The sequence below is a fragment of the Salmo trutta genome, chromosome 26 (genome assembly GCF_901001165.1).
Source record: "Salmo trutta chromosome 26, fSalTru1.1, whole genome shotgun sequence".
Classification (NCBI taxonomy): domain Eukaryota; kingdom Metazoa; phylum Chordata; class Actinopteri; order Salmoniformes; family Salmonidae; genus Salmo; species Salmo trutta.
The window spans coordinates 32,993,230-33,013,847 of NC_042982.1; the positions used below are offsets into that span (position 1 = coordinate 32,993,230).

Below are 20,618 nucleotides of genomic sequence, written 5' to 3' on the forward strand. Positions count from 1 at the left end.
CTTTTGACCGATGGTGTATACTACCGTTCAAAAGTTTGGGGTCACTTAGAAATTTCCTTGTTTTTGAAATACTCAGCTACTCTAAAGAAGGCCAGTTTTATTGCTTCTTTAAAATCAGCACAACAGTTTTCAGCTGTGCTAACATAATTGCAAAAGGGTTTTCTAATGATCAATTATCCTTTTAAAATGATAAACTTGGATTAGCTAACACAATGTACCATGGAACACAGGAGTGATGGTTGCTGATAATGGACCTCTGTACACCTATGTAGATATTCCATTAAAAAAAATCGGCCATTTCCAGCTACAATAGTCATTTACAACGTTAACAATGTCTATACTGTATCTCTGATCAATTTGATGTTATTTTAATGGACAAAAATGTTATTTTCTTAAAAAAAATATATATATTTAAGTGACCCCAAACTTTTGCAGAGGAACAGAGTGGACTCATTAAGAAAATAGATACAATGACCAATAAATATGTAGATTAAGATATATTTTAATCAAGTACAGTCATATATGAGGAATTACATGAATACAGAGAGACAGTGTTACGTGATCAAACAGTAAAGGTACTATGATAGGCACTCATCTGGCTTTCCGTATTGTCCACAACTCCTTCCTGTATGCATTTGGCCCCATATACGTGGATAATGCATACATACAATAATAAGGCCTTTTACCAAGCATTTTGGTTAGTGATGACAAGTACTGTATACACATTGTTTCCAGTAGTCTATATGGAATTGATAACCAAAGCAAAGTCTAAACAAGTTTAGCTGTATACGTAACACGTAGATTAATGTTGATATGTTAATAACAACCAATACATTGAGATACATAACTGTCCCAATAGTAAATGCCAATGGGCTAATATAGGTAAGAGGTTGATAACTAGGCTTGTTTAGGCAGATACAGTTGCTAGCTCCACCAGTTTGCTTGGAGGAGGGGACTAGGAGCAGGCAGGGTTGTGTGTATCTCACCCCAGGTAGAGTAGCAGGTGTGTGGGGGACAGAGAAAGGACTGGCAGGGTAAACCTCTCAGAGTCCCAGCGTGTTCTTCTGCACTTGGCAACCCAGAAGGTTATTTCCAGCCTGAACACACTCAGACACACTGGCCACTGAAACACACAACATCACCAGGACAGGCATCATTATACTGTGGCATCATGGTGGCAATGATGGGCAAAATGTATCTTCAACACTTGTTTGAAGACAAAATACCACCAACATTGTATTGTGAATGATTATACTCAAAATACAAATATATTTGTCATTTAAGTAATACAGTATGGTAGATTCCTACTAGGAAATTGCTTTCACCTGAACAATTTCTTTCCAAATCAGGGCAGATGAAGGACAAGAGTTGCCAGGACTATGAGTGGAAGCTATAGCTACCTTTCTGAGCCTGGATCCATGAAACAGCCTTCATGGCCACAAACTGCCAATCCTCCTGAGCCTCCGTCTTGAAACCATAGAGCCATACCAGGGCTAGAACCGTGGCCCACACCTCCTGGTCTACCTGAGTGAGGGACGGACGGACGGACGGACGGACGGACGGACGGACGGACGGACGGACGGACGGACGGACGGACGGACGGACGGACGGACGGACGGACGGACAGACAGACAGACAGACAGACAGACAGACAGACAGACAGACAGACAGACAGACAGACAGACAGACAGACAGACAGACAGACAGACAGACAGACAGACAGACAGACAGATGGAAAGAAACAGAAAATAAGGACGCTGAGACATGGATATCACGGGGACATTCAATTCAATGTTCATCATGCCTTTGTCCAGAGCTGATGGTCTTTTTATAGAGCGCACGTGCAGATACTCTGTGAGTGCATCATCTTGCAGCACGCTCATAATATACAGTATCAGTCAAAAGTTTGGACACACCTCTTCATTCAAGGGTTTTTCTTTATTTTTTACTGTGTTCTACATTGTAGAATAATAGTGAAGACATCAAAACTATGGAATAACACATATGGAATCATGTAGTAACCTAAAAAGTTATATAAAATATATTTTGATTTGTTTTTGAGATTCTTCAAAGTAGCCACCCTTTGCCTTGATGACAGCTTTGCACACTCTTGGCATTCTCTCAACCAGCTTCATGAGGTAGTCCCCTGGAATGCATTTCAATGAACAGGTGAGCCTTGTTAAAAGTTAATTTGTTGAATTTCTTTCCTTCTTATTGAGTTTGAGCCAAATCAGTTGTGTTGTGACATGGTAGGGGTGGTATACAGAAGACAGCCCTATTTGGTAAAATACCAAGTCCATATTATGGCAAGAAATGCTCAAATAAGTAAAGAGAAACGACGGTCAGTCATTACTTTAAGACATGAAAGAGGGTCAATCTGGAAATTTTCAAGAACTTTGAAAGTTTCTTCAAGTGCAGTTACAAAAACTATCAAGAGCTATGATGAAACTGGCTCTCATGAGGACCGCCACAGGATATGAAGACCCAGAGTTACCTCTGCTGCAGAAGATACATTCATTAGAGTTACCAGCCTCAGAAATTGCAGCCCAAATAAATGCTTCACAGAGTTCAAGTAACAGACGCATCTCAACATCAACTGTTCAGAGGAGACTGCGTGAATCAGGCCTTCATGGTTGAATTGCTGCAAAGAAACCACTACTGAAGGACACCAATAAGAAGAAGAGACTTGCTTGGGCCAAGAAACACGAGCAATGGACATTAGACTGGTGGAAATCTGTCCTTTGGTCTGATGAATCCAAATTTGAGATGTTTGGTTCCAACCGGCATGTCTTTGTGAAACGCAGAGTAGATGAACTGATGATCTCCGCATGTGTGGTTCCCACCGTGAAGCATGAAGCATGGAGGGGGTGTTATGGTGCTTTGCTGGTGACATTGTCTGTGATTTATTTAGAATTTAAGGCACACTTAACCAGCATGGCTAGCACAGCATTCTGCAGCGATACGCCATCCCATCTGGTTTGCGCTTAGTGGGAGTATAAATTGTTTTTCAACAGGACAATGACCCAACACACCTCCAGGCTGTGTAAGGGATATTTGACCAAGAAGAGAGATGGAGTACTGCATCAGATGACCTGGCCTTCACAATCACCCAATCTCAACCCAACTGAGATGGTTTGGGATGAGTTGGACCGCAGAGTGAAGGAAAAGCAGCCAACAAGTGCTCAGCATATGTGGGAACTCCTTACAGGCTGTTGGAAAAGCATTCCAGGTGAAGCTGGTTGAGAGAATGCCAAGAGTGTGCAAAGCTGCCATCAAGGCAAAGGGTGGCTACTTTGAAGAATTTAAAATATATTTTGATTTGATTAACACTTATGGTTACTACATGATTCCATGTGTTATTTCATAGTGTTTATGTCTTGACTATTATTCTAAAATGTAGAAAATAGTAAAAACAAAGAAAAACCCTGGCATCTCAGTTTATTTCTGTGGACCCACCTGTGCAGGTTTTGGCTTGGCCACCTCCTCCTCAGTCTTCGCCAGCACCTCAGCCAACGCTACCTCCAGGACCCAGGAACCAGAGGCCTTCTGAAGGGAGATCAGCTGGAGGAGAGGGTCCCTCACAGGCTTAGAGGTTGGGGCTGGAGAGTCAAAGTCTATTGGGATTGGAAAACATAATGGTTAGAACAGTTACAAATTATCTAAATGATTACATACCTAATACCTTAACTGTTCCATTATGGCTAACTGGGTCACCCTAACCAGAATCCTAACAGTTGCGGTAAAATCCTTGTGCTGTGCTTGAGTAATACAATCACAATAAATAGAACACTGAGGAGTATCAAACATTGTTACAATTCCCATGTGAATAACAGGTATTTGGAATTAGGTTAACACAGACATTAACCCTTAAAATTACCTTCGGTACAGTTGATGTCAGAGTCAAATACTTCTAAAGCAGCCAAACCTGAAACCCAATGTAAATTGTTTATGTTAGTGTCATACATTCCCACTAACAAAAGTCTATCTATTAAAGATCACAATTCAACATTACAGTACTTCTACCCAAAATACACTGAACAGAAATATAAACGCAACATGTAAAGTGTTGGTCCCATGTTTCATGAGCTGAAATAAAAGATGACGGAAATTTTCGGTAAGCTCAAATAAAAATGTTGTGCACAAATTGGTTTACATCCCTGATAGTGAGCATTTCCCCTTTGCCAAGATAATCCATCCACTTGACAGGTGTGGCATATCAAGAAGCTGATTAAACAGCATGATCATTACACAGGTGAACCTTGTGTTGGGGACAATAAATGTGCAGTTTTTTCATACAACACCACAGATGTCTCAAGTTGAGGGAGCATGCAATTGTCATGCTGACTGCAGGAATGTCCACCAGAGCTGTTGCCAGATAATTGAATGTTAATTTCTCTACCATAAGCCGCCTCCAACGCCATTTAAGAAAATTTGGCAGTACATCCAAACGGCCTCACAACCTGCAGACCACGTGTATGGCGTTGTGTGGGTAAGTGATTTGCTGATGTCAACGTTGTGAACAGAGTGCCCCATGGTGGCGGTGGGGTTATGGTACAGGCAGGCATACGCTACGGACAACGAACACAATTGCATTTTATCGATGGCAATTTGAATGCACAAAAATACCGTGACGATATCCTGAGGCCCATTTTTTTTTTAAAGGCATCTGTGACCAGATGCATATCTATATTCCCAGTCATGTAAAATCAATATATTAGGACCTAATGGATGAATTTAAATTGACTGGTTTCCTCATATGAACTGTAACTCCGTAAAATCTATTACAATTGTTGCATGTTGCGTTTTATATTTTTGTTTAGTATAATTCAACATTAACAATGTTGATTCCAACATTTCTGTAAAAGTTATAAAATGTGTCAATACACATTTTGTAAAATTGAATTATTTGAATTAACCCTGAAATTAATAAAACATGTAGTTACATCAAAACATGCAGACTTTAAACATGAACCCATAAGATCACAATCTCAATACAAATGAACAGGGATCATATTAACTCATAATAGTGATACGTAAGCATATTGAAATAGAGACATGTAACTTGTTTCTTAAACAAATTGACTCGGTGCTGACCTTTACGTTTACTCTTTTTTCTCAACTTTAACTTGCCTGGGGCACTAATATTCATCTGCAGACTACATGTCCTCGCCATGGGCATGGGGCTGCACTGAGCCATATCACACAAGTTCATCATGGGCATGGGGCTGCACTGAGTCATACCACAGAAGTTCATCTTGGGGCTGTGATACAACACTGAAAAAGAAGGGAAAAACACAGGTCACTTGGTTACAAACATGAAGGTACACACACAGAACACATTAATGACTAAACAATGAGGATTAGCGCTGTTTACATATCTGCATAAAATCATTTCCTTGCACAGCCTCTCCCCGTCACACAAACACTCACTCACTCGGTGTGGGGACTTGTCTGCGTAGCAGCTGTCCTTGCAGGGCCTCTCCATCTCCTTTGTGGACAGCGATGAAGGCAGTAAAGGCACTGCTCACTCCTGATTGGACGCTGAGCTCTATCACCTTCTCTTTCACCCCCTCCTTCTCCCCATCCTGCTCTCTCTCTTCCACCTCCAGGGATTGGATCAGGGTTCGAGCCCCCAGCCTGTGGACGGTCATTCTAGAGAGGAGGGATAGAGAGAAGAAGTAGAGGAAAGAGAGAGAGATAAGAGTTAGATGTGGGAGAGGAGGGATAGAGAGATTAAGATAGTGGAGTGGGGAGACGAGGGTCGATGATAAGATGGGGGAACCCACAGTACTATATACACTGCTCAAAAAAATAAAGGGAACACTAAAATAACACATCCTAGATCTGAATGAATGAAATAATCTTATTAAATACTTTTTTCTTTACATAGTTGAATGTGCTGACAACAAAATCACACAAAAATAATCAATGGAAATCCAATTTATCAACCCATGGAGGTCTGGATTTGGAGTCACACTCAAAATTAAAGTGGAAAACCACACTACAGGCTGATCCAACTTTGACGTAATGTCCTTAAAACAAGTCAAAATGAGGCTCAGTAGTGTGTGTGGCCTCCACGTGCCTGTATGACCTCCCTACAACTCCTGGGCATGCTCCTGATGAGGTGGCGGATGGTCTCCTGAGGGATCTCCTCCCAGACCTGGACTAAAGCATCCGCCAACTCCTGGACAGTCTGTGGTGCAACGTGGCGTTGGTGGATGGAGCGAGACATGATGTCCCAGATGTGCTCAATTGGATTCAGGTCTGGGGAACGGGTGGGCCAGTGCCTTCCTCTTGCAGGAACTGCTGACACACTCCAGCCACATGAGGTCTAGCATTGTCTTGCATTAGGAGGAACCCAGGGCCAACCGCACCAGCATATGGTCTCAGAAGGGGTCTGAGAATCTCATCTCGGTACCTAATGGCAGTCAGGCTACCTCTGGCGAGCACATGGAGGGCTGTGCGGCCCCCCAAAGAAATGCCACCCCACACCATGACTGACCCACCGCCAAACCGGTCATGCTGGAGGATGTTGCAGGCAGCAGAACGTTCTCCACGGCGTCTCCAGACTCTGTCACGTCTGTCACATGTGCTCAGTGTGAACCTGCTTTCATCTGTGAAGAGCACAGGGCGCCAGTGGCGAATTTGCCAATCTTGGTGTTCTCTGGCAAATGCCAAACGTCCTGCACGGTGTTGGGCTGTAAGCACAACCCCCACCTGTGGACGTCGGGCCCTCATACCACCCTCATGGAGTCTGTTTCTGACCGTTTGAGCAGACACATGCACATTTGTGGCCTGCTGGAGGTCATTTTGCAGGGCTCTGGCAGTGCTCCTCCTGCTCCTCCTTGCACAAAGGCAGAGGTAGCGGTCCTGCTGCTGGGTTGTTGCCCTCCTACGGTCTCCTCCACGTCTCCTGATGTACTGGCCTGTCTCCTGGTAGCACCTCCATGCTCTGGACACTACGCTGACAGACACAGCAAACCTTCTTGCCACAGCTCGCATTGATGTGCCATCCTGGATGAGCTGCACTACCTGAGCCACTTGTGTGGGTTGTAGACTCTGTCTCATGCTACCACTAGAGTGAAAGCACCGCCAGCATTCAAAAGTGACCAAAACAACAGCCAGGAAGCATAGGAACTGAGAAGTGGTCTGTGGTCACCACCTGCAGAACCAGTCCTTTATTGGGGGTGTCTTGCTAATTGCCTATAATTTCCACCTGTTGTCTATTCCATTTGCACAACAGCATGTGACATTTATTGTCAATCAGTGTTGCTTCCTAAGTGGACAGTTTGATTTCACAGAAGTGTGATTGACTTGGAGTTACATTGTGATGTTTAAGTGTTCCCTTTATTTTTTTGAGCAGTGTATATCAAATCATACTCCATAGCTGAAATGCATTAGGAGTGCTGGCACAGTTTCTGTTAATGGAGCATCATGGCAGTCTTGCCTGTAAATAGTGGCACATTCCCTTAATGCATCTGACCAAGGCCTGCAGTGTTGTTTTTACCCAGTGTCCTCTGCAGGCTTAAGACTGAAGCTCAGCTGGTTCTCAACAGGCTGCTTGGCCAGGCTGTACTTCACTGTCACCGAGCCCTCCGTGTCCCCTGAGCTCTGAGCAGGGGAGAGAATGAGAGAGAGCGAGAAAGAGACAGACAGAACGAGAGAAAGAAAAAAAGGAAATACAGGGTTGAGTGAAACACGTGGACCGTGACCCCAAAAATTGTTGTCTTGCAAATAAGTTATGACCTTAACAGTGTCATTTCAACATTGACGTACTGTATGTTAAACAGCATTAACATTCAGAACAGTAGAAGGCAGAGCCCTCACCTCCCCAGTGAGCTGGGCATACAGAATTGCCCTTTGACCCTGGAAGACCACTCTGAGTGGTGGAGACAGAGGCGTGACAGACACCCCCTTTGGGACATTCCACTTGACTGAGATGTCCACCACAGCTGGCTGCAGGGCAAACCGGAGAGACTGCATTGCCTGAGGGAGGGGTGTGAAGGAGGTAGGAGAGTGGTAAAAAATGTCATTAAAAAAGGAAAGAGAAAAAGCAAGAGAGTAAGGGAGGCGATGAAAATGTTTGTAACCAATACAGCCCTCACTTTACACATGCACACACACTGATAAGCTCTCTTACTTTGGGCTGCATCCTGTCCTGTCCTGTGATAAACTGCGCGTGCCCTGTGGCCTGCTTGGCCACCCCAGAAATGAGAGCAGTGCTGGCCCCCTCCCCGATCCCAAAGGAGAAACACCTGACAGGGACACACCCAGGAAACACTCTTATTGTTGTTATCAAACACCAAAATAAGTCTATCAACCAAATCCATATCACTTGTATAATTTTCTTGTCCTCGTGGGGTGACTGAAAACACATAACTGTACAGGAAGAATCATCAATACGAAGGCTTTTGTTCTCACAGGGGTGAAAAACCCCTAACCTACAGAACTCTCCCACACTGCTGCTCACAGACAGGTTGGGTAGGTTTACTTTAGATTGGGTTTTACAATTCATCTTTTGAGTCAAAAAGACCAGTGGTTAGAGCTTTACTTTCCAGACAGGTGCAATGGGTTCTGTAACAAACTCTCTATTAAAACCAGTTAGTCAAATTCTTTCAGGTGGGAGGTGACAGAGCTTGCTGTGGGATCTCTGCCCAAACTAGGTAATGATAGGGGAAACAGTGCTTGTGGGCCCACCTGTGAGAACCGGCGTTCGTCTTCACCAGATCCAGGACTTCCTTGGTGTTCCCCACCTCACCGTCAGTGAACAGGAAGAGCTGTGGAGGACAGAGCGGGTATGTTGATCATGTGTCAACGTTAAATAATGTACGTGCAGCACTGAAGTATACTGAGTATGTTTCCTTAGTAACCAAAAACACAAGTCTATTTGCTGTCCCAGTAAGCCAGGCGTATTACTGTAAATACCACACTCAAAATACACTGTTTGCTAGGGTTTTACTCTGTAACTAAACATGCCCAAAGCCCAAGAGGGAATTTCCTCATGGTCTAAGACATTGGTTGCTCCCGTGGGAGACCAGGATTCATATCCTGCGTGTTACACATGGAAAGGTGGGAGGAGTTTCAGGTGTTTCAGGAGGAACCTGTATGAATCACAGTGTGTGTAAGGTATATAGAAGGCCAATGAGTGAGATGATTAGAAAAAAAGATTAAAATGCCACTCCACAATGATTCAATAACAGACAGATTTTTGTTGACCACTCAGATAGTTGAGACCCTAAAAAAACAAACCTAGTCAAACATGGTCCAGTGGTTCCTTTGGCGTCATCAAAAAGACATGACATCATCTATACTTTGGGAAACAGTCGTTATACATTGCGTCATCTATACACGTATGCATAAACAAAGCTAAGTAAAGTAGATAAAAGGACATTCAGGAACTTGTAAAGAAATGTCTGATGGAGGATACGGTGGCAGGCTTTAGCAGAGGCATTTACATTATTGTTACCTGATAACATTGCACACAATTTATTATTTTCATCTAGATAATTTTAACTATCATTTTGGCTGGACAGCTGATGAAAAACATCATCCCTAATGTCATTGTGACACCCACAGTAAAGCAACGCATGAGGTTCTGTTTCAACGGAAGCATCGTTCCAGAAAGTACAGGCATTTCTCTATGGGAGTGTTTGTGTGTATATTATTATTATTTTTATTATTATTTAACTAGGCAAGTCAGATAAGAACAAATTCTTATGTACAATGACGGCCTACCCAGGCCAAACACTAATCCGGACAAAGCTGGGCAAATTGAACCAGGGTCTGTAGTGACGCCTCTAGCACTGAGATGCAGTACCTTAGACCGCTGCGCCACTCGGTCTAAGGCACTGTAAGGTACGTAAGATGTATTAGCTACCTGTCTGGGCTGGTCGGGGAGGCAGGGCTGGCTGTAGATGTGTTTTAAAGGCTGGAGGATCTCTGTACCTCCCAGGTCAGCCCTCATTTCTTTCACCTTCTGCAGAGCCTCATCCATAGTCTTCTGGCTGTACTCCACACTCTTTCTGACATCCAGATAGATATACACACAAGGTCAAAGGGTCATCACCACAACATATTACAGACCCAAGCCATGGACATTTGAATCCTTCCCCTACCTGCTGCAAATGATTCAATGTAAACATGATTGAAACGGGTTGGAAGGAGAAAACACTCACGAAAAGAAGGACTCATAACTGGACCCAAAGCCGATGATGTTGAAGTAGCAGCCCATGGGCAGGCTTTTCAGCAAGAGCAGCAGAGTATCCTGCAAGAGAGATGTCCAACAAGTGTCTTTACTCTTCAATAAACCTTATAGGACAGTCTTAAAGAACTAGTACAGAGTAATCACAGTGTACTGGATTTAACTCCAAACTACCTCGTGGTGAATCCTGTGCAGATTGAGCTGTTCATTCACTAGAATAGGGTTGTGTGTGTGTGTGTGTGTGTGTATACCCTGGCACTGCCAATACGGTCCTGTGACCCAGACCCAAGGTGCATGGGGCATTCCATGCTGCCAGAGCGATCCACTACGAACAGGAACTCCCCGTGTGAGGTCATAGATGACATCACATCCTTGGGGAACTCTGGGTACAAGCTCAGCATGACCACTGGGTCACCCATCAGAGAGCCTGGGGGAGAGAGAGAGAGAAAGCGTGAGGGCAAGAGAAAGAGAACGAGAGAAAGAACGAGATAAATAAATAAGTCTCCAACAGTCTTTCTCCTTCTCTCCTTCAGTCTCACCATGTCCCTCTCTGTAAACATGGATGAAGGTAGTAGACTAGACTACTCATTGATCTCATATCCACCAATCTACAACAGAGTACACCCACCCCCCCTCACCTGGCTTGGCAGAAGTCTGTGCTGCCTCTACTATAGCAGTAGGCTGATGGGTGTCTTGGTAATACAACAACAGCTCAACGTCCCGGTCAAACTGATGACCTGCAGCCAGACTGACCTGCAGTTAGAACAACATTCACATGAAGGCAGAGCAGTCAGAGAGGGAATTGAACAACTATGAAGGATTATGATGGTTATTGGTGCTAGTGAGAGTGCAAGCACACAGACATACACACACAGCGTACACATTCATACGTACGTACGTAAAGCAACACACTTACACATACATATGAACACACACACAGTACCGTGGCTTGGGTTTTCTCTGTGTTGAGGTAGTTGAGTGGGTCCAGGGGACAGTTGGACTCTACTCTAGAGATGGGATGAGGGGACGACACATGGGCACTGAGGGACAGACTGTAGGGCACAGAACCAGCGGGCACCGAGGACACCTGGGCACTGCCACCACTACCACTGTCTGACCCTTAGAGAGAGATGGGTGAGGGAGAGAGGAAGAGAGAGGGGAGAGAGAGACCCACAGATTAGAATGTTTTTGTTCCAGCCTAGCACTAACACTCCTTTCATCTCATCAACAACTCACCAAGAGCTTGATTAATTCAATAATGATTAATTAATTAAAACGGGACTGTAACTAAAGCCTGCACCATCCCCTGTGGGTCTTCAATAACAGGACTGAAGACCACTGCCCTATGGGACCAGGTACTGGTTCCTAGTCACACTGCTGCCCAAAAGGTTTTTACTTTGTTTTGCACTGCCCTATGATGTTTTAGTGGTTTGTGTCTCTATACAGGGGCCCATGTTCTTACCCTGGGGTTGGTAGCGGGGGTTGAGCACGGCGGGCAGGCAGAGCCTCAGGCCGTCGTCAGCCTGTACAGCCAGCTCTGTCACATAATCCAGGCTGACAGAGGCCTTCTCCCCTGGAGGCAGACTACCCACACTCAGCTTGAACACGTCCGGGCTCTCATCACTCTCCTCCAATAGGAAGGCCTGCTGTCCAGAGCTCAATGCGTCATCATACTGCTCCTGTGCCTGAGGAGGGACAGAGGAACACATCATCAACCTGACACACAGTATAGTACAGTAGCATACATCCAGGGGAAGGTTGTGTCTGACTGACACTAGTCAGGTCAATGGGGTTTGACAGAGTCGCTTTGACAAAGCAGTAGGTTGGGAACCAGTTTTACAGGGTCAAAGTCGAATACTGAGAGCAGAGAGCTGTCAACAAACATCTGAATAACTTTTGAAGCCCTGTAGGTCATAGACTGCTGGTTAACCATAAAGTGATAATTATAAGCAATAGATTGGATTTATATAGAGCCTTTCTACCAACTGAGGTACCAAAAGCACTTTACATAGTAAGGGGGAAACTCATCTCATCCACCATCAATGTGTGGTACCCACATGGGTGATGCACAGCAACCATTTTGTACCAGAACGCTCACCACACACCAGATCCCATGGTGGAGAGGCGAGGAGTGATATTTGCCAATTAGGAATGAAGGGATTATTAGGTTGCCATGATGGAAATGGGGCCAGGTTAGCTGGCCGGTAACATTTTACACCAAGTTTCTCTTAAAACTGTGTAGTAACGCTCTACACTAGTAACAACACTTGTACTAACATGTTATTGATTGATATTAATGTGAAATTAACCCAAATCCTGCAATAAATTATACTTTTGTAGATCTCAGAAAATGTCGTAAAAAATGTCTATAGTTGCATTTGTCTCATTATTGACTTGTCATCTCTCCTCACCTTCTGTTTCTCCTGAACCTCAGCCACCACCTCAATCTGTCCTATCTTTGCGCTGAACCTGCAGACAGCAGCCTCTCCCGGCAGAGGGAAAACAAAGATGGCCTCCAGAGGGCTCTGCTCCTGGTTCTCATACTGCAGAGTGGAGCTCACAGTGGCCACATGCCCCTGCACACTCACTTCCACAGCAATACTCTTCAGAGGCACTGAGAGAGGTAGGGATGGATGGAGCAACAGATTTTATTTAGTGAAAAGCAATATATACAGTTGAAATCAGAAGTTTACATACACCTTAGCCAAATACATTTAAACTCAGTTTTTCACAATTCCTGACATTTAATCCTAGTAAAAATTCCCTGTCTTAGGTCAGTTAGGATCACCACTTCATTTTAAGAATATGAAATGTCAGAATAATAGTAGAGAGAATGATTTATTTCAGCTTTTATTTCTTTCATCACATTCCCAGTGGGTCAGAAGTTTACATACACTCAATTAGTATTTGGTAGCATTGCCTTTAAATTGTTTAACTTGGGTCAATCTTTTCGGGTAGCCTTCCACAAGCTCCCACAATAAGTTGGGTGAATTTTGGCTCATTCCTCCTGACAGAGCTGGTGTAACTGAGTCAGGTTTGTAGGCCTCCTTGCTCGCACACGCTTTTTCAGTTCTCCCCACAATTTTTCTATAGGATTGAGGTCAGGGCTTTGTGATGGCCAATACCTTGACTTTGTTGTCCTTAAGCCATCTTGCCACAACTTGATGTCTTGAGATGTTGCTTCAATATAACCACATAATTTTTCTGCCTCATGATGCCATCTATTTTGTGAAGTGCACCAGTCACTCCTGCAGCAAAGCACCCCCACAACATGATGCTGTCACCGCTGTGCTTCACGGTTGGGATGGTGTTCTCCAGCTTGCAAGCATCCCCCTTTTTCCTCCAAACATAACGATGGTCATTATGGCCAAACAGTTCTATTTTTGTTTCATCAGACCAGAGGACATCTCTCCACAAAGTACGATATTTGTCCCCATGTGCAGTTGCAAAACGTATTCTGGCTTTTTTAAAATGGTGGTTTTGGAGCAGTGGCTTCTTCCTTGCTGAGCTGCCTTTCAGGTTATGTCGATATAGGACTCGTTTTACTGTGGATATAGATACTTTTGTACCTGTTTCCTCCAGCATCTTCACAAGGTCCTTTGCTGTTGTTCTGGGATTGATTTGCGCTTTGACACCAAAGTACGTTCATCTCTAGGAGACAGAAAGCGTCTCCTTCCTGAGCGGTGTGACGGCTGCGTGGTCCCATGGTGTTCATACTTGCGTACTATTGCTTGTACGGATGAACGTGGTACCCTCAGGCATTTGGAAATTTCTCCCAAGGATGAACCAGACTTGTGGAGGTCTACAATTTATTTTCTGAGGTCTTGGCTGATTTCTTTTAGATTTTCCCATGATGTCAAGCAAAGAGGCACTGAGTTTGAAGGTAGGCCTTGAAATACATCCACAGGTACACCTCCAATTTACTCAAATGATGTCAATTAGCCTATCAGAAGCTTCTAAAGCCATGACATCATTTGCTGGAATTTTCCAAGCTGTTTAAAGACACAGTCAACTTAGTGTATGTAAACTTCAGACCCACTGGAATTGTGATACAGTGAATTATAAATTAAATAATCTGTCAGTAAACAATTGTTGGAAAAATGACTTGTGTCATGCACAAAGTAGATGTCCTAACTGACTTTCCAAAACTATAGTTTTGGTAACAAGAAATTTGTGGCGTGGTTGAAAAACGAGTTTTAATAACTCCAACCTAAGTGTATGTAAACTTCCGACTTCAACTGTAAATTTGGTGAAATGTTCTGAAGTATTTATTTCATAAAAAAGGAAAAGAAATAGACACCGGAAGTAAACTATCATGTCTACTTCCAAACCGTACCTGGTTCATTCTTGACAGTTACCAATCCACAGCAGTTCACCATTTTGGCTCCTGCATGGAGAAGTCAGGTGTCATATCATTGTCCTGGTACCAGCCTGTTACTTTAATGAAGTTAATTGCCATGCAACAGTGAACAGTTAATAGTAATATGCCAAGTGTCTATGATAAATTGTTTTATAAAGGCAGCCACAGAATGAAACTACTGACAGTAGAATGAGAGTAATTGAGAGGTTCATCTAACCATGTTGGCAGGGCTCTACAACAAATGTTCCCTCAAATTTTTTGGGGCACTGAGCAAATTTCAAGTCCGCTGAATGCAAACTTGAACATTGTGAAAATTCTGTGTAACTTCCAGCGGGCGTTTAATTGTGAACACTGAGGCTGTACCCGCTTTAAGATACAGTTTCAACAGTGGCCAAGTAGGCTACTGTGGCTATTTGATCATTATGTAGGTCTACCAGAGTGGCCTACCATCAAAAACAATGGAGAAAATGTATCCCATAACATTTTAACATGGACATAGCTGTATTATCATTCGGTCTACAGTAGCAGCCAATGAGTGGTGTTCAATGTAGGCTTCATTCCATGAGACTTTTAAAAAAACATGCAGAGCTTGACATGAACCGGTTTATCCAGTTGTCCTTCAGATAAGGAGGTGACAAAAAAATGGTTGTGTTGTTTCGATGCAAGAAGCCACTTTTCAAAATAAAAGTTTGGACACACCTACTCATTCAAGGGTTTTCCTTTATTTTTACTATTTTCTACATTGTAGAATAATAGTGAAGACATCAAAAACGATGATATAGCACACATGAAATCATGTAGTAACAAAAAAGTGTTAAACAAATAAAAATACATTTTATATTTTAGATGGTTAAAGTAGCCACCCTTTGCCTTGACAGCTTTTCACACTCTTGGCATTCTCTCAACCAGCTTCACCTGGAATGCTTTTTCAACAGTCTTAAAGGAGTTCCCACATATGCTGAGCACTTGTTGGTTGCTTTAGGGACTGATCAGAGCCTGAAGGTATGGAGGTGCCGTTCCCCTCACGGCTCCGTAGGCAAGCACCATGGTCTTGTAGCGGATGCGAGCTTCAACTGGAAGCCAGTGGAGAGAGCGGAGGAGCGGGGTGACGTTAGAGAACTTGGGAAGGTTGAACACCAGACGGGTTGCGGCGTTCTGGATGAGTTGTAGGGGTTCAATGGCACAGGCAGGAAGCCCAGCCAACAGCGAGTTGCAGTAATCCAGACGGGAGATGACAAGTGCCTGGATTAGGACCCGCGCCGCTTCCTGTGTGAGGCAAGGTCGTACTCTGCGAATGTTGTAGAGCATGAACCTACAGGATCGGGTCACCGCCTTGATGTTGGTGGAGAACGACAGGGTGTTGTCCAGGGTCACGCCAAGGTTCTTAGCACTCTGGGAGGAGGACACAATGGAGTTGTCAACCGTGATGGCGAGATCATGGAACGGGCAGTCCTTCCCCGGGAGGAAAAGCAGCTCCGTCTTGCCGAGGTTCAGCTTGAGGTGGTGATCCGTCATCCACACTGATATGTCTGCCAGACATGCGATTCGCCACCTGGTTATCAGAAGGGGGAAAGGAGAAGATTAATTGTGTGTTGTCTGCATAGCAATGATAGGAGACCATGTGAGGATGACAGAGCCAAGTGACTTGGTGTATAGCGCGAATAGGAGAGGGCCTAGAACAGAGCCCTGGGGGACACCAGTGGTGAGTGCACGTGGTGCGGAGACAGATTCTCGCCACGCCACCTGGTAGGAGCGACCTGTCAGGTAGGACGCAATCCAAGCGTGGGCTGCGCCGGAGATGCCCAACTCGGAGAGGGTGGAGAGGAGGATCTGGTGGTTCACAGTATCAAAGGCAGCAGATAGGTCTAGAAGGATGAGAGCAGAGGAGAGAGAGTTAGCTTTAGCAGTGCGGAGAGCCTCCGTGACACAGAGAAGAACAGTCTCAGTTGAATGACCTGTCTTGAAACCTGACTGATTTGGATCAAGAAGGTCATTCTGAGAGAGATAGCAAGAGAGCTGGCCAAGGACGGCACGTTCAAGAGTTGGAGAGAAAAGAAAGAAGGGATACTGGTCTGTAGTTGTTGACATCGGAGGGATCGAGTGTAGGTTCAGAAGGGGTGCAACTCTCGCTATCTTGAAGACGGAAGGGACGTAGCCAGCGATCAAGGATGAGTTGATGAGCGAGGTGAGTTAAGGGAGAAGGTCTCCAGAAATGGTCTGGAGAAGAGAGGAGGGGATAGGGTCAAGCGGGCAGGTTGTTGGGCGGCCGGCCGTCACAAGACGAGAGATTTCATCTGGAGAGAGAGGGGAGAAAGAGGTCAAAGCACAGGGTAGGGCAGTGTGAGCTGGACCAGCGGTGTCGTTTGACTTAACAAACGAGGATCGGATGTCGTCGAGCTTCTTTTCAAAATGGTTGACGAAGTCATCCGCAGAGAGGGAGGAGGGGGGAGGGGGAGGAGGATTCAGGAGGGAGGAGAAGGTGGCAAAGAGCTTCCTAGGGTTAGAGGCAGATGCTTGGAATTTAGAGTGGTAGAAAGTGGCTTTAGCAGCAGAAACAGAAGAGGAAAATGTAGAGAGGAGGGAGTGAAAGGATGCCAGGTCCGCAGGGAGGCGAGTTTCTCCATTTCCGCTCGGCTGCCCGGAACGTGAACAGACGTGAACATCCCAAAACAGGCACTTCTAAAGAATAGGTGTGGCCAGATCTTGGCGCGCAGGCCAGGTGTATCTATACATGCTCAAGCACGCACGTTCACACAATAAACATGACGGAGAAACCAGAAACATGATCTCCAAAATTGACACAATCACCATTGCAATGCAGACTGCCCTTACTCACCTGGACAAAAGGAATACATATGTGAGGATGCTGTTCATCGACTACAGCTCGGCCTTCAAAACCAGAGTGCCCTATAAACTCATTACAAAGCTGACAGCCCTGGGTCTGAACTGGGTCCTGGACTTCCTGACGGGTCGCCCCCCCAGGCGGTGAATGTAGGCAACATTACCTCCTTGGCATTGATTCTCAACACGGGGGACACAAGGGTGCGTCCTCAGTCCCCTCCTATATTCCCTGTGTACCCACAACTGCGTGCCTAACAGAGTTCCAATTCCATTGTCAACACGACAGTAGTAGGCCTGATTACCAGCAACTACGTGACAGACTACAGGGAGGAGGTAGGCACTCTGATGGCGTGGCGCCATGTAAACAACCTCTCCTTCAACATCAGCAAAATAAAGCAGTTGATTGTGGACTTCAGGAGGAACCAGACTGGACAAGACTCCATCCTCATCAACAGGGGTGACATGGAGACCGGCGAGGCGCTTGTATGGAAAACCAAGTTGACCGCGCGGCGCTTGTATGGAAAACCAAGTTGACCGCGCGGCGCTTGTATGGAAAACCAAGTTGACCGCGAGGCGCTTGTATGGAAAACCAAGTTGACCGCGAGGCGCTTGTATGGAAAACCAAGTTGACCGCGAGGCGCTTGTATGGAAAACCAAGTTGACCGCGAGGCGCTTGTATGGAAAACCAAGTTGACCGCGAGGCGCTTGTATGGAAAACCCAAGTTGAACCAAACATTTGAGGTCTTGCTCATAATAACCGCACACGGTTTTACCTCAACAAGTACAACAGACTAGCACAACACCCTTCAATTGAAACAGTGGGAAACAAAATGAAAGCGGCAACATCTATCATATAAACTGATTTGAAATGAAACCACAGAATAATTATATTGGAGCAGTAGAAGTTCTAAATCTGCTACCATAACTTCAATTACTTGTCAAGGCCAAAATATCATTTAAGGTAGGCTTATTCCGTTGACTGAATTTGGCATTGCAAACATTCAACCAACACTTTATAACACTTTCAACGCCACTCAACAACCAAACGTTTGAAAGCTGTGCATTCTCTATTCCAGAGAGACTATTGCAGGGTTCCCCAACTTAAAGTTTCATTTTTTAATATATTTTTAATTGTTGGAAATAAAACTGTAAAAACACCAGGAAATTAGCTACAAGTGATTTTAATTTTGGACATCCCAAGTATTCTCACGCATAATAGAGAAACCCAAGTGATTGTACTCAAATGTATGCAAGGTTTCAAATGATTGTTTTAGTCAAATATATCTGTTTGGGATTCGTGCGGTCAATATGCAGTCTTCAAATGATTTGTAATTATGTTACGGTCCACGACCATCTGCTCAAGAAAAATATCAGCCGTGGCTGAATGTAGTTGATGATCTCTGATTTATATGTGTGCAGCGCACTTGTGATTAATAGTCAGGAATCCATATATTTTAATCAATTATATAGCCTAGATTAAAAATAGCATTATCACAAGAACATTTTTTCTTTACTGGCACTGACAGGCTAAACACTCCAGTGCAACATTGACTAACTGTGCAGCCCTCTATGTGGAGCCCTGATGCACACGGACAGGGGCATTCCCGTGCTGTTTTTGCTTCTTCAGAAAGTTGGTTTAATTTTGGTCAATTGCACATTGCTGTTTGAATAAATCATTTCATTTTAATACAAATTTCAAACCAAATTGTGAACTAAAAACTACCGTGACCAGGTACATTTCTCAGTAGCACCATTGTGACCAATTAAAAATGTGTGTCGCACTGCCAAGTCAAATGGTCACAAATACAACTGTTCTGGTCGCAGTATCGAGCCCTGGTTGATCATGCGCCATAACTGCTGCTTGCTGACAAAGAACATTGCTTTGTACAGTAATACAATACTGGTCTTTCCAGAACAGACAGCAATTCCTCATACAACAGATGCTTTGTCTAAAAATGGACATTTCCAAGCCTGAAGTTATTGTGAACAACAAATAATGAAATCACAGCAGCCTGATGCAATAACGTCAATATCTGTCCATCCAGTGTAATCTCTGGTTGAACTGGTGAAATTGGATGGAATGCAATAGTCAATAATGTCAGGAGGTACGCCTACCTGCCACTTGGAGGTCAGGTATTTCATTTGTATTCTTATTGTACGGTCCTGAGCCTTAAAGTCCAACAATTCTTCCAACGACTCTGATGTGTAATGGAAGGATCACGGGCCTCTGTCTGAAGTTGTTGAACTAATGTGTGTTTTTAAAGCGGCATTCTACTGACATTTTACAGTTACAATTTTATATGTTGGATAAACATTGACATGAATGACACGTGACTATTGCTGTCTCTTGCTAGGCACATCAGGTTTCATCATGACAGTTAGGGTTGGGGGCAATTGTAGCAGAGTAATACAATGATCCTGAGCCAAGCAGCCAAATTATGAGTACAAGTGATTTTAACTTTAAGATGGTATGAATTATACAAATAATACATGTAAATAGCCTTGCTGTCCTGTAGAGCAGTGGTTTCCCAACCTTTTTCAGTTAATGTACCAACAAGAACATTTTGTTCTGTCCAGAGTACCACTGAAGTACCCACAGAAGTGCATTTTACCAGTTAGCATATGGTCACATGAGTCTTCTCAAGTACCCCCAGTGTCTTATATCAAAAAATGACAGGACTAGTTCAAGTGGTCTCTGCGGATTAGAATAAATAAATAAAAAACACACACAAAAATCACAATTGCCCCCGGTCTCCTCAACATGACTCATTTCTAACGTTTCGCACTCCTGAACAGACCCTGAGGCGTGGTCTCTTTGCTTGTTGCTCTGCACAGTCATTGCGTCCATTCTAACAACCTAAAACAAACATCCCAAAAATAAGGACAGTGTGATATGTGGATGATATCGAATTGAATAGCTATTTCTTGCCACCGACAATCATAAGCAAAGTAGGTTATACGTAATTTCGAAATATGTCTGATAAAATGTACAGTATTTTGAGAACCTGAATGCTTTCACATAAATAGGCGAATCATCCTATAAACGACGCAGTTATGTAACATATTACCTTTACATATGTGATAGGCTAGTTTTCAATGATTTCCTTTTACTGGTCCTGGAGATAGAATCCCACAATTTCTACTTCCGTGTAGCGTCAATATCCGAATAGGCTACTTCTTCCTGGTTTATAAAGATAAACGTCAATAGAAAACATT

General features: G+C 44.1%; 1 protein-coding gene across 3 annotated transcripts; it reads right to left on the bottom strand.

The window, feature by feature from the left end:
• Nucleotides 1-482: 482 nt before the first annotated feature.
• On the bottom strand, nt 483-20,603 carry LOC115163677 (von Willebrand factor A domain-containing protein 5A). Of its 3 annotated transcripts, none has more exons than XM_029715746.1 (19): nt 20,471-20,603; nt 14,538-14,588; nt 12,613-12,815; nt 11,664-11,886; nt 11,145-11,320; nt 10,840-10,954; nt 10,453-10,628; nt 10,176-10,264; nt 9,878-10,022; nt 8,698-8,777; nt 8,141-8,255; nt 7,828-7,986; nt 7,508-7,611; nt 5,435-5,652; nt 5,131-5,274; nt 3,878-3,925; nt 3,457-3,614; nt 1,401-1,524; nt 483-1,123 (listed from the first exon to the last, which is right to left on the bottom strand). In XM_029715746.1, the coding sequence occupies exons 2-19, from the start codon at nt 14,578-14,580 to the stop codon at nt 1,044-1,046; spliced, it is 2,400 nt and encodes a 799-aa protein (XP_029571606.1). In that variant the 5' UTR covers nt 14,581-14,588; nt 20,471-20,603; the 3' UTR covers nt 483-1,043. The 3 variants fall into 3 exon arrangements, with proteins under 3 accessions (XP_029571606.1, XP_029571605.1, XP_029571607.1); XM_029715745.1 differs by having other exon boundaries at nt 5,095-5,274; XM_029715747.1 differs by lacking the exons at nt 483-1,123; nt 1,401-1,524; nt 3,457-3,614; nt 3,878-3,925 and having other exon boundaries at nt 5,126-5,274; nt 5,431-5,652.
• Nucleotides 20,604-20,618: the final 15 nt, after the last annotated feature.